Genomic DNA, 16,250 nt, shown 5'->3' with positions numbered 1-16,250 from the left:
TCTAATTTGTTCCAGCGGGGGCAAATAATCCAGGCCTTTTTTAAACCAATTCACTGAGTTGGCCAAAACCAGCTCTTGAATCTACATTTTCAGGAGCTCTTACTGTGAAGAAACCTTTCCGTGTTTGGTGATTAAATCTCTTTTCCTCCAGATGTAGAGTCCCCCTTGTCCTCTGTGATGACCTTAAGCTGAATAACTCAACACCAAGTTCACTATATGGACCACTTATGTATTTATACATGTTGATCATATCCCCCCTTAATCTCCTCTTCTCAAGAGAGAATAATTCAGTTCCTATAATCTTCCCTTATAACAGAGCTCCTCCATGCCTCCCATCAGTTTGGTTGCTCTTCTCTGCACTTTCTCCAGCTCCCCAATATTCTTGTGAACTGGTGCCCAAAACTGAACAGACTTGTGTGGCCACTAGTATAGCTGACTCCAATAAAAAAAAAAAGGGGCATCCGACAGGCACTGAGAGTTTTTAAACAAGGTAGAAAGAGAGCAAGAGACATTTGATGAGCCCACTAACTTAGGTTAGGCTGCTCGCAACAGGCAAAGCCCTACCCTACTGTGGGTACTCCATAGAGTTGCCACCTCCTCCCTTTAAACTGAAGCACATATTAATTACACAGGTTCTGAGGCTAATTGAATGCAGGTAAGACACTAAGTAAGTTTCCACCTTAATCAGCCATGGAACCTGTGTAATTAATATGTGTTCGGGTTTAAACGGATGAGGAGGCAACCCTAGTACTCCAGCAGGGTACCAGGAAAAGACATGCATATACAGAAGGTGCCATATTATTAATAGGTCCAAATAAATGTATTGATGTTGTGTTAAAAGACAACCAATGCATGTCAGGGGTCAAAGGAACTCTCCCTTCATCAGGGCATCAGTTAAAAATGAGAACCTTCAATAAGCACTGACTTTAGAGCGAAATGCATAACCTTTTAATGTACCTGTCCTACATGTGATGTAATTTTAATGCCTCAATAAAGATACCAAGGAGTGCAGCAATATTCCAGACTTGTGCACGTTACTAGACTCAAAACAATGCCCTGTACACACGACTGGTTTTCCCGATGGAATTGCAATGAAACTGTCTTGCGTACACACAATCACACCAAAGTCCGATCATCAAGAACGCGGTGATGTACAATACGTATGACAGGACTAGAAAATGGAAGTTCAATAGCCAGTAGCTTCCGTCTCATACTTGCTTCAGAGCATGCGTCGTTTTTGGTCCGTCGGAACAGCATACAGACCAGCGGTTTTACCGATAGGAATTGGTTCGTTGAAAATATTTAGAACATGTTCTATTTCTAGGTTTGTCAGAATTTTTATAAAAAAAGTCAGATGAGGCATACACACGATCGGAATATACGATGAAAAGCTTCCGTCTGATTTTTTCTGGGGGACATTCCGCTCGTGTGTACAAGGCATAAGGCTTTCTGTTTAAATCTGTGCAGGCAAGCTGCTTGCTGGATTAGGATTCCTGGCCAGCAGTATCTGCTTCAGCAGTCAAAATAAGAAGCCTTCTCGTTTTTAACTGAAGCCCTGATAAAGGGGGAGATCCTTTTACCCTCCAAACGTGTTGAATGTCTCAACATCATTAAGTTCCTTTGGACTCTTATTTTTTGGTCTGGCTCTCCTTCCATATATGCACTAGTAATGCTGAAGCTGGGAGAAGAGACACACGTATACTTTGAGTGGCCACCAGGGAGAACATCATTGTGATATTTAGCCATCCTGCAAATGGCAGGATTGAGAGGAATGAAGGGTGTATTTTTTTCTGGAGAGGCCCCCAAACATCTGCATCTGTAATGAGAGGACTGTTATCATTTATATAGTTAGTAAGGATGAATAAAGACACCAGTGCATCCAGTTCAACCTGAGTGTGGGCGTGTGTCTACAATTTATTGAAAGTACCCATATAACGGCGTCAATTTACGCAGCGCTCCACACACATACATTGCACACGCACATCAGTCCCTAACCTCAAGGAGCCCACAACTCGTATTCATATACTAGGGTCAATTTTGGACAGAAGCCAATTAACCTACCAGCATGTCTTTGGAGCGTAGGAGGAAACTGGAGTACCCAGAGGAAACAGGGAGAACATGCAAACTCCAGGTAGGTAGTGTTGTGGTTGGGATTTAGGTTGGGATCACACCGGTGCGATGCAGGAACCACCGCGATTTCTGTGTGGGTTCCCGCATCACATCTCCCTTTCTGCTACGGATGTTAATATAAAGTTAAAGACACCCCCAAATCGGTTCACAGAACGCAGTGTAAACTGTGGAATCAGATCGCATGGGTCGGAACACCCATGCGTTCCGATTCCAGTGCAGACCAAAAAGGGTCCTCAACCATTTCGATGTGAATGCGATACAATTTCAGACATAAAAACTGTCTGAATTCGCATCACACAGACGTCGCATGTGCTCTGCACAGAAATGTGGTGCGAATCACATGCCATGTCTGGCATCACATAAGTGTGGAACCAGCTTGAAAGATAATTCCAAGAGGCCCAGTAAAAACAACTGTCTACTTTATATATATATATTTTTTAAATTGTACCTTCAATGTATTTTTGAGCTTTGAGGAGGACGTAAAGCCTGCATCAATTGATTTTTTGCTTCTTTGGGTCCTGAGTGCCAGCCATTGTACACAGTGCTATTTTATGCAACATTGCCCATTTGCTTTTGTTGTTCTTGCTGGTCAGTGTGCCCATAGCATCATTTATAAGAAGATGATAGTCCATGGAAGATTTTTATTACTGTATAAAATGTACTACTACAAAAATATTAAAAGGGTAACTCTACTTTCGTAGAAAAAATAATAATAATATAGCATATACAAATTGCAACAGTCATATTGTAATTGAATGTTAGTAAAAATTACCTTTCCTTTTCAATCTGCAGCTGCTGTAATTCCCAACCCCCCCCCCCCCCCCCCCCGAAACAATTTCCTGCTTGTGTGATTGGCTCACTCATTTTCCCAGAAGTCTCCATTAAGATATAAGTCAAATATCAGACATCCGCTGCAACAAAAATTTCATTTTTGGTGAGATACTCCCAACAGGAAATAATGTCTAAAAAGGGATGCAGACCCTGCAAGTTTCCTCATTAGAGCCCTGCTCCCACTGGTCGATACATATGAAACCACTCCCATTAGACTCACTTAGCACAAGGGAACAAACAGATTTCTTCAGAATAACAAAAAAGTAGAAACCACCAACAAAGTTTGTTAAAATCCTTGCAATTTACATATACCACCCAGAGGGGAATGTTTTTTTTCTCAACAAAAGCAGAGTTACACTATAATCATGATAATAGATACAGTAGATGAGAATTTTGAATCATTTAATCTAATTCTATTATTCAAGGTGCAAGCCATGTAATCAAGTTCAACAAGTGCATAAAAAATTGACCTGTTTTCTGCCTTTGGAAGGTAGAATTCATATAGCCTGTCAAGGAATTCCAAGCAAAGCAACCTTGATGTCAGGCTGAGCATAGTGAAAGTAACTTCTAAGAGCATTCCAGAGCACAGGAACCGCACCAGATGCCCATCGTCTTGGCTCCGCTCCAACTAACAACTTGTAGGAGTGCACTTGACATAAGGAGTGTTACACTTTCCATGCTTTTATTCTTCTGTAGCAGAGGAATTAATAGATAAAATGTGTTTTATAACCTCTCAGAGAGAACACGGAACGCTGTCATATGACCACATAGGTCGTTCTGCTTTTCTGAGCACGCTATCTCTGTTTTAAAAAAAAAAAATTTGTGCTATTGTACCAAAAGCATTAAAAAGGGATTAATGGTGTGGTCCAGCTTGTGCAAAAATGTAATAAATGAATCAACAATAAAATAAAAAAATGTGCATTTATTAAATTTTTGCATTAAAGCCTGCAGAAAATTGCAACCACGATTAGTACATCATGCGTGTAATACACTGGCTTATGCATTGTGTACATCCTAGCCCTAGATTAATATAGTAGTACTGACTTTCTGTTATGGGACTGGAGGAAGTAAACAAATTACAAATGTGGTCCTTTGACCGTAATGGAAGAAGGGACTTGTAGTCTTTCCGTTGCCAGATGCTTGTGAATCGATGTTAGGGCAGCACAGGTGCTATAAAAAATAAAAAAAATAAAAATCACCCCTTGATTGAGGTAAGTGGGGGAGGGGGGGGGACGGTGGATTCTAACCAGAACTCATATCTCGGCTTGTTCCCATAAAAACTGCCAAGGGGTGGGGGGCGGGGGGATTTCCCTCCCTTTGGAGATAAAACTTTTCACTAACTGTTGAGACTCTAGTCTAGGACAAGAAATTCAATGAAATTTCTCCAATAGCCAAAAAAAATAAAAATAAAAATAAATTGTTATGAGTTGTACTATTTTATACTCTATCCAAAAATGGTTTTACTTTAGATCACTTTAAAAAGGGGTTGTAAAGGTATTTTTTTTTTTTAAATAACAAACATGTTATACTTACCTCCACTGTGCAGCTCGTTTTGCACAGAGTGGCCCCGAAGCTGCTCTTCTGGGGTCCCTCGGCGGCTGTCTCCGCTCCCCCGCAAGGACTTCTCACGTTCATGTGAGCTCCCTCGCATGGTGGGAAGGGCTTGCGGGCGCTCTCTCGTGATACAGCCGGCGGCCATAGCCGCTCACTGTATCACTCGGCCCCACCCCCCGGCGTGGCGCATCATTGAATGTGATTGACAGCAGTGCAAGCCAATGGCTGCACTGCTTTCAATCCATCCACTGTAACCATTCACCATCCAGGCTGATTGGCGAAGAGGATGTCGGGTGCGAGCGCGGGACTTTCGAGGGGTCAGGTAAGTAAAACGGGGGGGCGCCAACATTGTCTGATTTTTTTCACATTAATGCATACAATGCATTAAGGTGAAACATTTTTTACCTTTACAACCCCTTTAATTTTAAGTTCTGTAATGTGTTGTAGAACGTGCTATACATATTGTACAAAAAGCATGACATATCCATAAGCTTTATAAATTATACCCAACTGCAAAGTTTAATTTTTCATAACATAACAATATGAGCAATGTAGAAACATTAAGCCAAGAACACTATGGACTGACGTTGACTTTCTTCAAGCAGAAGGAATGAATGATGTTCTCTATGGAACCTTGGATCCCAAATATCTGAAGCAGACTCTTGAAGGCTGGTGCAGCATCTTCCAGGACTGCATTTTTATCAACAGAAATTGCTTCTTCTGGCAATTTGGGTAGTAAATCCAAAATGGGTATGACTGCTCCTCTGTCATTTATGGTGATTTCCCAAACAAGAATCATCTCACACTTAGGAAGTTTCGGGTTCAGCAGTACCATAAAATTTGCAGAGGACCCATATGGAAGTCCAACAACAGCAGAGTAACGTTCCTTGAAATCGGAAAAAGTTTTTGTGCGGAATTCACACCATTCTGCATATCTTGAGAGTGTCCGGAAGAAGCCCTGTAGATTCATAGTTGTCTCTGTTCTTTCCACCAGTTTGATCAAACCTGGATCGCCCTTACAATCCATGTGGACATTGACTTGAGTGACATCACACGACCATCGTTCCTCACTCTGAAACTCTGTTGTTTTAAATGTCATCTCAAACGGTAGAAACTGGCACCGGCCCACCAATTTATGGCTACAAAAAACATTTTCATTTTTTTTCTCTGTTACCTTGAAGTACTGTAAAATCTCGATCCCAGTGGTTTTTATAAAGAACTTAATTTCCATTTCCGCGTGGGCAAGCTGTGTATTTACATTCTTTGTAACTGTTGGAATATATTCTCTGTTGTCTTCTTGAAATGTCCCAAAATAATTCTTCACACTAGCTGTGGATAGGGCAGCAATGTTTTTCTTATTTTCCTTGTATTCCTCTTTAAGTGCCGCAATCTCCTGCATCAGAGAGGAAATAGCATCTTCACACCGCTCCATGACTTTTGACATCCTTACTAAGGCAATGCTAACCCCCCAGCAACGGTAGCTTCAAACGTTGTGCACCTCTATTATGTTAGCCGACTGCCTCACAGTACCTGGGAAGAAACAGTACAGCAGTTAACATTACTGATAATGACACATTACAAGTCTGCCAACCCTCAACTATTTTTACTGACCGAACACATTTTTTACCGACAACCTTAACGTGTTACTAAGCCCACAACAGTAAAATCACTGTATATGCAGCAAAAGCAGGCTTGTTATACTCACTGTGGAACCTAAGGGGTTAATCTGATCCATTGTGTAAAAGAGGCTGTTTGTCCTGTCTTCTCTGATCCTCCCCTACTTCCACTGTCCCCAATCAATCTGCTGATAGAACAGAGCCCTAGGAGGCACTCTGCACATGCTCAGTTTGGTGTGTATTGCTAGATAGTTTTTTTTTGTTTTGTTTTTGGGAGGCTGCATGCGATCAACACAGGGCCAATCAGCACTGTCCAGACAGAGGGTCGGGGGTCATGCAGCCTTATAGGACAGTCAGAGGAGAATGAAAACTCCTCCAAGTTTTAACGAGACACTGATAGAAATCACATGACTGCTATATACTGCTGATGAGAAAAGGTATTTAGCAGTTTGTATTTACTGAAATAATTGCATTTCCATGTTCTGTGTAGTGTGCGAGATCAGATATAGTGAATGCAGGGTCCTGGGTTTAGAAACACTTTAAAGTTGGCAGAAACGCCTATTAGAGACTAAGATGAGCAATATTCAAACAATATATGACTCTTAGCAACATCGACTGTTTAGGAGGTAAATATATTTTTATTGTACATAAAAAAAGAAAGTATTAGAACAATAGAGGTAGATCCTCTTGTTCATCTTACATTTAACATTGTACAATCTATATAACCAGAGGTAGAAAAAAACATAATCAAAGACAAATGAACAACAGAGGCACGCACCCCCGATTAAAAGAGAAAGAACTAACTAACTATGAAGCACACCCAGGGGGTAGTGTGCCTAACAGCCTGGACTCACAGAAAGTGGGTTGATTGACAGTGGCCATTATTTAGCCCAGAGGTGGCCACTTTAGGACCACTGGCATTTATACAGTGATCAGTGCTATAAAAGTGCATTGATTACTGTAAAAATGTCACTGGCAGTGAAAGGGTTAATGCTAGGGGGCGATCAAGGGGTTAATGGTGTTCCCTAGTGCGTGTTCTAACTGAAAGGGGGAGATGACAGATAGCTGTTCATACTTTGCTTGAACAGATGATATGTCACGTCTCCCCTCAGAGAAGCGGGATCTCTGTGTTTACACTGTGTTATGAGCGATCACGGGAGCCTGGTGGTCATTGAGACCGCCGGGCACTTGCATCGGCACCGGGGGCGAGCTGCGGACATGTGTGCACCCCTGGGGGCCACCTTAGGGAGCGACGTAACATGGTGGCGATTCGCCGCGCCATTCTGCAGCAGTATAACTGCGGCGGCTGGTCGGCAAGCGGTTAAAAACTTTCATTTTCGGTATCGGTTTTTGGCCTAGTGCAGCCTTCATTTTCGGGACCAAAAGTTCCATTTGGTGCACCCCTAAAAATATATAACACACACACAATATATCCCATAGCTTTGTAGACATTATAACTTTTGTGCAAACCAATCAATATACATTTATTGGGATTTTTTTCTTTTTTAGCAAAAACATGTAGCAGAATACATATTGGCCGAAATTGATTTACATTTTATTTATTGGATATGTTTTGTAGCAAAAATAGTTTTTTTTTTTTTTTTTCAAAATTGACAGTCTTTTTTGTCATAGCGCAAAAAATAAAAACTGCAAAGGTGATCAAATACCACGAAAAGAAAGCTCTATTTGTGGGAAGAAAAAGACATTCATTTTGTTTGGGTACAGCGTCGCACGAACACACAATTGTCAGTTAAAGTAACGCAGTGCCATATCACAAAAAATGGCCTGGTCATGAAGGGGGGGAACACATTCTGGGGCTTAAGTGGTTAATTTGCAGAGATTTTCTCTCACTTCCCATTTGGCTACGGGACAGGAAGTGAAGAGAAATCTCTGCAATGGGACAGAGATGACAAAAAATAAATAAAAAGCTGACAGAGGTTATAACCCTCCTTTACTCTATCCAAAATGGAAAAAAAAAGAAAAAGTTTTGTCTATAGTTCTACTTTACTTCCCCCCTTACCTGAATTGAAAGCTGCTTCTCCCTGCAATCATGTGTTTTTTTTGTTTTGTTTTTTAGCATTGCTCCGCCCACACAGCTGTGTCATCCATTCACAAGGATCCGTGACTGAGACTACAAGTCCCATCTTCCTTTACAGCAGAGGGACTCCGATCACACTGACATCCACACTTCAGCTTCCCATACACTAGCAGACTTTTGTACGAATGTTTCTACAAGAAATCCTCGGTGTATACACGCCATGATGTGACGCTCAATATCATTTGAGTGTACTTAAAGAGGGATTCCACCAAAAAAAAAAATATTAAAAGCCAGCAGCTATAAATACTACAGCTGCTGACTTTTAATAAATGGACACTCACCTGTCCCGGGTTCCAGCGATGCTGGCAGCCGAGGCCGATCGATCGCTCGGCTCTCGGCTGCTGTCGCCACCATTCTAGGTGAGGGAATCAGGAAGTGAAGCGAATCGGCTTCATTTCCCTGTTCCCTACTGCGCATGCGCGAGCCGCGCAATAGGAAATCTCTGCGCTGTCACTGGGACCCGTGTGTGTCCCAGCAGACAGCGCGGCAGGACAGGAAATAGCGTAGACTCCCACGGGAGTCTATGCCCGGAAGTGGGTGAAAATACCTGTCTTTGACAGGTATCTCCACCCCCCTGAAAGGTGTCAATTGTGACACCGGAGGGGGGGAGGGATCCGATCAGCGGAGGTTCCACTTTAGGGTGGAATCCCGCTTTAACCACTACAGATCCGCGCTATAGCTGATTGATGGCTACAGAGCGGATCTGCTTTGCCAGGAGACGTCTATTGACGTCCTTCCGTGCCCAAGAGGCCTACGTGCCCCCTGCAGGGCGCGTGCGCTCTGTGAGTCTATGAGACTCGCTTGATCACAGATTGGAGAAAGGGTCGATCCCGACCCCTTACCATTTGATCAGCTGTCAGCCAATGACCACTGATCATGTGATGGTAACAGAGCTGGTAATAAGCTATTTTTTTCTCCTCGCGCTAACAGCGTGAGGAGAAAAAAAAAAAAAAGCGATCACCGGTGGCAGTGAGAGGAACATCAGTACTGAACGCGGCGAGCTGTCTCCAGATACTCATTGCCCACCTGTGCCCCCTAGCAATAGGCAACAGTGCTGCCTACCAGTGCACACCCATCAGTGCCCACAGTGCCACCCATCAGTGCCCACAATCAGTGCCTCAACAACAGTGCTGCATAGTGCCACCTATCAGTCCCCATCAGTGGTACATATCAGTGCCACCCATCAGTACTGCCTTATTTGTCCCCATCACTGCCGCCTTATCTGTGCCTATCAGTGCTGCCTTAACCGTGGCTATCAATGCCGCCTATCAGTGCATATCAATGAGGGAGAAAAATGACCTGTTTGCAAAATTTTATATACTATTAAACATCAATTTGTGGGGAAAAAGTGATAAAAATGTAATTTGTGTACAGTGTTGTATGACCGTGTAATTGCCATTCAAAGTGCATCAGCGCTGAAAATTGGTCTGGGGGGGGGGGGGGGGGGGTAGGTGAACGTTCCATTTCAGGGCGAATGGATTTTCCTAAAGGAAGACAGAGACAGCACTCCATATACACTAACAATTGGTAGGGGGGACTCATCATGTGACCACCATAGGGACACCAGGATGGTCGGGGAGGGGTAATGTGGGTGCATTCTATTACATTTGGGAAGAGGAGGACTGTACCTTTAATTAGAGAGCAAGGGAGAGGAATATACATAGAGAGGACAGAGGAGTGGGCGGGGACATTACAGAGAGAAGATCACCGGACACCGAGCACCCTGCTCCAAAGGTGAACACCCCCCTCCCCCTACACACCACTCACCCGGCTGTAGGCGGAGCGCCACTCTCCAGTCCCGGACAGATTCAAATACGGCGCCAAGAGAAGGGGCGGCCGAGTGCGACCAGAGCTCGGATTGGCCGGAGAGGAGAGGAGGGAGGAGCCGCTCTAACTCTGATGGGTAAGGGGAGGTCCGTGTCCCCGGTCACGTGGTGTAATGAGTTCTGTTCTCTTCCTGAGCTCCGAGGACGGGATAAGGGAGGGCAGTGACGTCACTGGGGGGGGGGGGGGGGGTGTGGCTGATTCGGCTTTTACACTGAAGCGCTTTTCAGGCGTTCTAGTGCTGACAATAACATCTATAAACCTCCTCCCGGTGTGAGATCCTTATTCCTGAGTGCTTTGACACGGGCGGTGCACTTGCGGGACAGGAAAAAAAAAGTCCTGCAAGTAGCATCTTTGGAGCGCTCCCAAAACGTCCTGCCCATTGAAATGAATGGGCAGCGCTTCCAAAGCACTGCAACACAATAGGCAGTTTTCTTCGGCCGCGGGGGTAAAAAAGCCGCGCGAGCGGGAGAAAAGTGCAGCTCAAGTGAGAGGCGCCATACTGATAATGGACCCGCCTCAATGTGAAAGCAGCCAAAAAAGTGCCTCAAAATCACCCCTCTCCATTAAAATGAATGGGAACCACAAAATGGCTCTTTTCTTTTTTTATTTTTTAAGGTGTTTTCACTCTGGGGTGGCGGGTCTGTTAGCAGTAAATGCTTTATTGACGTTTATCTGATGAAACTGCCTGTGTTGCGGCACTTCCTAATCACTTTTCAGGCGCTGCCCATTCATTTCAATGGGTGGTGTAGAAGAGCTGCGCTCCTACACCGCCCCAAATATGCGGCTTGCAGGACTTTTTCCCACAAGTGCACCGCCCCATTGTCAAAGCACCCGTGCCCTCACACTGGGGAGGCATGACAGGCACTTTACAGGCGCTATTTTTAGCACTAAAATGCCTGAAAACGGCCTCAGTGTGAAAGGGGTCCAAGGTCACGTGACCTTTAAAAAAAAGGGCGCCGTCAACGCAACAAAAAGACCCAACGTTTTATGGGCAATTTTTGAGTGCCTCAGTGTGAAAGGGGTCTAAGACCCCTTTCACACTGGGGTGCTTTGCAGGCGCTACAGCGCTATTTCCTGCAAAGCACCCTGTCCGAGGGCTTTCGCACTGGAGCGGTGTGCTGGCAGGGCAGTAAAAAAAAGTCCTGCTAGCCGCATCTTTGGAGCGGTGTGTATACCGCTCCTGTCCATTGAAATGAATAGGGCAGCGTGGCTATTCCGCTGGCAAAGCGATGCTGCGGTGGTTTTAACCCTTTCTCGGCCGCTAGCAGGGGGTTAAAACCGCCCTGCTAGTGGCTGAATACCGCAGCTAAAACTATGCTAAAAATAGCATAGTTTTACCGCCGGCGCCCGCACCGCCCCAGTGTTAAGGGGCCTTGTACTTTGCTGGGAGCGTTTACCGAGCCAATCCGATGTCCCATCCAGAGACAGTGTGTGTGGCAGTCTGTGGGGGAGAGGGTTCCTTTATACTAACTAAAGGGGGGGGGGAGTTAAATGAAGAAAAATACAATTTTTTTTTAACTACTTGACCTCCAGAAAATTTACCCCCTTCTGCCTGTGTAATCGGCAGGTGCCAGCGGACATCGAATCCACGGTGCCCACTGCTGGGTTCCCACTGTGTATAATCACTGTGAAAGTGGGTCACCTGTGGAGCACGTGCATGTCCCAGACCCAGAAGTGTCAGATCGTATACTAGGTGCATGATCTGGTGCAAAGCGGCCGCCCTGCCGCAGTATATCTGCAGTGGACAGTCATTAACTGGTTCAATTTCAAATTTTCTGTGCGACGCATCAACAGTGACATATTGTAGAGGATATATGGGGGGATCCATACAGGAGGTCATAGAGAACGTCTTATTTCCTCATAGCGCAGCACCTCCTTTATATATCTAACGCTGATCACATATACATGACTGCACTGAGGAGGTGTGTCCACCCTGCACTCCGCCTTCTGTGCACTGACTCCTTCCCCCAATTCATCTCCAACCCCAACCCACTTCTAACATCAACTCATCCTCAACCCTAACTTACCTTCAGCTTGTCTCTCATCTCCAGCTGGTCTCCAACCCCAACCCACTTCTAACATCAACTCAACCCCCAACTCACCTCCAGCTCGTCTCCAAGCGCAACTCATCTCCAACCCCAACCCACTTCTAACATCAACTCAACCCCAACTCACCTCCAGCTCGTCTCCAACCACAACTAATTTCCAACCCCAACCCACTTCTAACATCAACTCATCCTCAACCCCAACTCAACTCCAGCTCGTCTCCAACCGCAACTCATCTCCAACCCCAACCCACTTCTAACAGCTTCCTTTTTCGTACTTGCTTCTGAGCATGCGTCATTCTTAGTCCACCAGACTAGCATACTCACAAACGTATTGTCCGCTGGAAAAGTCCGCTGAAGCCCACACACGATCAAATTGTCCGCTGAAATGCGTTTCGGCGGACTAAGTACGCCGGACAATTCGCTCGTGTGTACACGGTATAACATCAACTCATCCTCAACCCCAACTCACCTTCAGCTCATCTCCAACCGCAACTCATCTCCAACCCCAACCCACTTCTAACATCAACTCATCCTCAACCCCAACCGCAACTCATCCCCAACCCCAACCCACTTCTAACATCAACTCATCCTGAACCCCAACTCACCTCCAGCTCATCTCCAACCGCAACTCATCTCCAACCCCAACTCATCCTCAACCCCAATTTGCCTTCAGCTCGTCTCCAACCGCAACTCATCTCCAACCCCAACCCACTTCTAACATCAACTCATCCTCAACCCCAACTCACCTCCAGCTCACCTCCAACCCCAACTCATCTCCAACCTCAACCCACTTCTAACATCAACTAAATTCTAATCTGAACTCATTTCCAACCCCAACTCATTTCAAACTCCAACCCACGTCTAACTCATCTCCAACTAAAACCTAATTCCAATGCCTTATTCACACGATCAGATAATTGTTATGACTTATCATTTGCATTTTCTTGCTTAATACTAATATCATATTTAACATTTTGCACTCTACGAAGTGTACCTGTTTGCGTAGCTAAGTATTGGAAAGGATGTCACATATTTGTGACCCCTGTGTCTGCTACGCCTTTTCCCTTTTTTCATTCGTATTGTAGAGGCATATTCGTGTACCTTGTCATAGACTGCAAACGATTTTCTGTTTGTATGTTGGAGCATTTTTGTGGTACAAACATGGTTTACGTTCTCCCATCTCCTTAGGCCCCTTTCACATGGACGATCCTTTCAGGTCCGCCTGTCAGTTTTTCAGGCGGACCTGAATGGATGCTCCATAGAGGTCTATGGAGCGTCGGATGTCAGCGGTGACACGTCCGCTGACATCCGAGCCGCTCCAATCAGAAAAAGTGTGATGGAGGAAAAAGCTATTTTTCCATCCGTCATCGGATCGGATGACAACAAACACTGCGGTCCATGGTCATCCGATCTCCCATAGGGGAGAGCGGCGCTGTGACAGGTCTGTCCCTGCGCAGTGTGCAGAGACGGACCTGTCATCTTCCTGCTCAGCGGAGATCGCTCCGGCGATTTTCTCTCCAAGTCAGATATTCTTTATTCATAAAGAATAGAGTGAATCTGGAAAATACCACATTGTGGCCACTAGACTGAGCTGTCAACTATAAATAAGTATTTATTTCCTATGATTATCAGCTCCATCTACTGGCCATAATGTGGTATTTTCCAGATGAAGGGTTAAATCATTGTTTAAAGGGATCCTGTAGCCAAGGCCAATGGTAGACCAGTGGTAGAATTTAACCCCTACACCAGACTAACTACTTCAATACCAGGCACTTACATGCCCTTCCTGTCCAAGCCAATTTTCAGCTTTTAGTGCTGTCGCTGTTTAACCACTTGACCACTGGGCACTTAAACACCCTTAATAACCAGACCAATTTTCAGCTTTCGGTGCTCTCACATTTTGAATGACAATTACTCAGTCATGCAACACTGTACCCTTATGAAATTTTTGTCCTTTTTTTAACACAAATAGAGCTTTCTTTTGGTGGTATTTAATCACCGCTGGGTTTTTTATTTTTTGTGCTATAAAAGAAAAAATACAGAAAATTCTGTAAAAAAATGAATTTTTCTTCGTTTCTGTTATAAAATTTAGCAGATTAGTAATTTTTTCTTCATAAATTTTGGCCAAAATGTATACCACTACATATCTTTGGTAAAAATAAGTACAAATTGGTGAATATTATTTGGTCTTTGTGAAAGTTATAGAGTCCACAAGCTATGGTGCCAATATCTGAAAATTGATCACACCTGAAGTACTGACGGCCTATTTCAATTCTTGAGACCCTAACATGCCAGAAAAGTACAAATACCCCCCAAATGACCCCTTTTTGGAAAGAAGACATTCCAAGGTATTTAGTAAGAGGCATTATGAGTTTTTTGAAGTTGTCATTTTTTCCCACAATTCTTTGCAAAATCAAGATTTTTTTTACTTATTTTTATTTTTTTTCACAAAATTGTCATATTATCAGTTTATTTCTCACACAGCATATGCATACCACAAATTACACCCCAAAACACATTCTGCTATTACTCCCGAGTACGGTGATACCACATGTGTGAGACTTTTACACAGTGTGGCCACATACAGAGGTCCAACATGCAGGGAGCGCCATCAGGCGTTCTGGAGCACCCAGGACAATGCTGACATTTCTCTCCTACATGTAAAAATCATCATTTATTTGCTAGAAAATTACATCGAATCCCAAAACATTATATATGTTTTTTTAGCAAACACCCTGGAGAATACAATGGTGGTCGTTGCAACTTTTTATCTCACACGGTATTTGCGCACAATTTTTCGAATGCCTTTTTTTGGAAAAAAAACAGTTTTGTGCTTAAAAAAAAAAAAAATACACAGTAAAGTTAGCCCAATTTTTGCATAATGTGAAAAATGAAGTTACGCTGAGTAAATCGATACCTAACATGTCACTCTTCAAAATTGCACAGGCTCGTGGAATGGCGCCAAACGTCGCTACTTAAAAATCCCCATAGGCGACGATTTAATTTTTTTTTACTGGTTATATGTTTTGAGTTACAGAGGAGGTCTAGGGCTAGAATTATTGCTCTCACTCTAACGTTCGCAGCGATACCTCACATGTGTGGTTTGAACACCGTTTTCATATGTGGGCGGGACTTACATATGCGTTCGCTTCTGCATGCGAGCACATGGGGACAGGGGCGCTTTAAAAAAAAAAAAATGTATTGTTCATTTTACTTTATTTATTTTAGTTTGACATTTTGTTCCCCAAAAAAATTTTTTTGATCACTTTTATTCCTATTACAAGGAATGTAAACATCCCTTGTAATAGGAATATGGCATGACAGGTCCTCTTTACAGTGAGATATGGGGTCAATAAGACCCCGCATCTCATCTCTAAGCTGGGAAGCCTGAAAAAAAAAAAAAAAGATTCTGGATTTGATCGTATTGGCGAGTCGGTAGAAGCACCGGAGGGCGGCGGGAGGGGGGGGGTGTCTATGGCTGGGTATTGCAGGGTATCACCGACTATGGCTGGGTATGGCTGGGTATCTCAGAGTATGGCTGGGTATCTCAGAGTATGGCGTTGCAGAGTATTGCGTTGCAGAGCATTGCAGGATATTGGAGGGTGTTGCAGAGCATTGCAGAGTATTGCACGGTATTGGCAGGTGTTGCAGAGCATTGCAGAGTGTTGCAGGGTATTGGTGGGTGTTGCAGAGCATTGCAGAGTGTTGCAGAGCATTGCAGAGTGTTGCAGGGTATTGGCGGGTGTTGCAGAGCGTTGCAGGGTATTGCAGAGTGTTGCAGAGTGTTGCAGAGTGTTGCAGAGTATTGCAGAGTAATGCAGAGTAATGCAGAGTATTGCAGGGTATTGCAGGGTATTGCAGGGTATTGAAGAGTATTGCAGAGTATTGCAGAGTATTGCAGAGTATTGCAGAGTAATGCAGAGTATTGCAGGGTAATGCAGAGTATTGCAGGGTAATGCAGAGTATTGCAGGGTAATGCAGAGTATTGCAGGGTAATGCAGAGTATTGCAGGGTATTGCACAGTAATGCAGAGTAATGGCAGGGTATTGCAGAGTATTTGCAGGGAATTGAGGGGTTAAATTTCAGTGAGCAGCGATGTGGGCACTGCAGATGCAGCCCACATCGCTGCTGACACCGATCTCTCCC

General features: G+C 44.1%; 1 protein-coding gene across 2 annotated transcripts in view; it reads right to left on the bottom strand.

Moving 5' to 3' along the window:
* Nucleotides 1–10,142, bottom strand: part of CENPP (centromere protein P) — a 59,900-nt gene extending 49,758 nt beyond the window's left edge. Inside the window, exons 1-2 of one of the 2 annotated variants that reach the window (XM_077453156.1) lie at nucleotides 9,997–10,142; nucleotides 5,008–6,045 (exon numbers count right to left, since the gene is read on the bottom strand). In XM_077453156.1, the coding sequence (XP_077309282.1) occupies nucleotides 5,090–5,959 (870 nt within the window). In that variant the 5' untranslated portion in view covers nucleotides 5,960–6,045; nucleotides 9,997–10,142 and the 3' untranslated portion in view covers nucleotides 5,008–5,089. Of the gene's footprint in view, nucleotides 1–5,007; nucleotides 6,046–9,996 lie in introns of those variants that run through there. The other variant, XM_077453157.1, reaches the window with a different exon arrangement.
* Between the last annotated feature and the right edge of the window lie 6,108 nt (nucleotides 10,143–16,250).

Source organism: Lithobates pipiens, unplaced genomic scaffold (genome assembly GCF_037356315.1).
Source record: "Lithobates pipiens isolate NorthernLeopardFrog02 unplaced genomic scaffold, aLitPip1_a1.2 Scaffold_23, whole genome shotgun sequence".
Lineage (NCBI taxonomy): Eukaryota > Metazoa > Chordata > Amphibia > Anura > Ranidae > Lithobates > Lithobates pipiens.
This window is presented reverse-complemented; position numbering and strand designations above follow the sequence as displayed.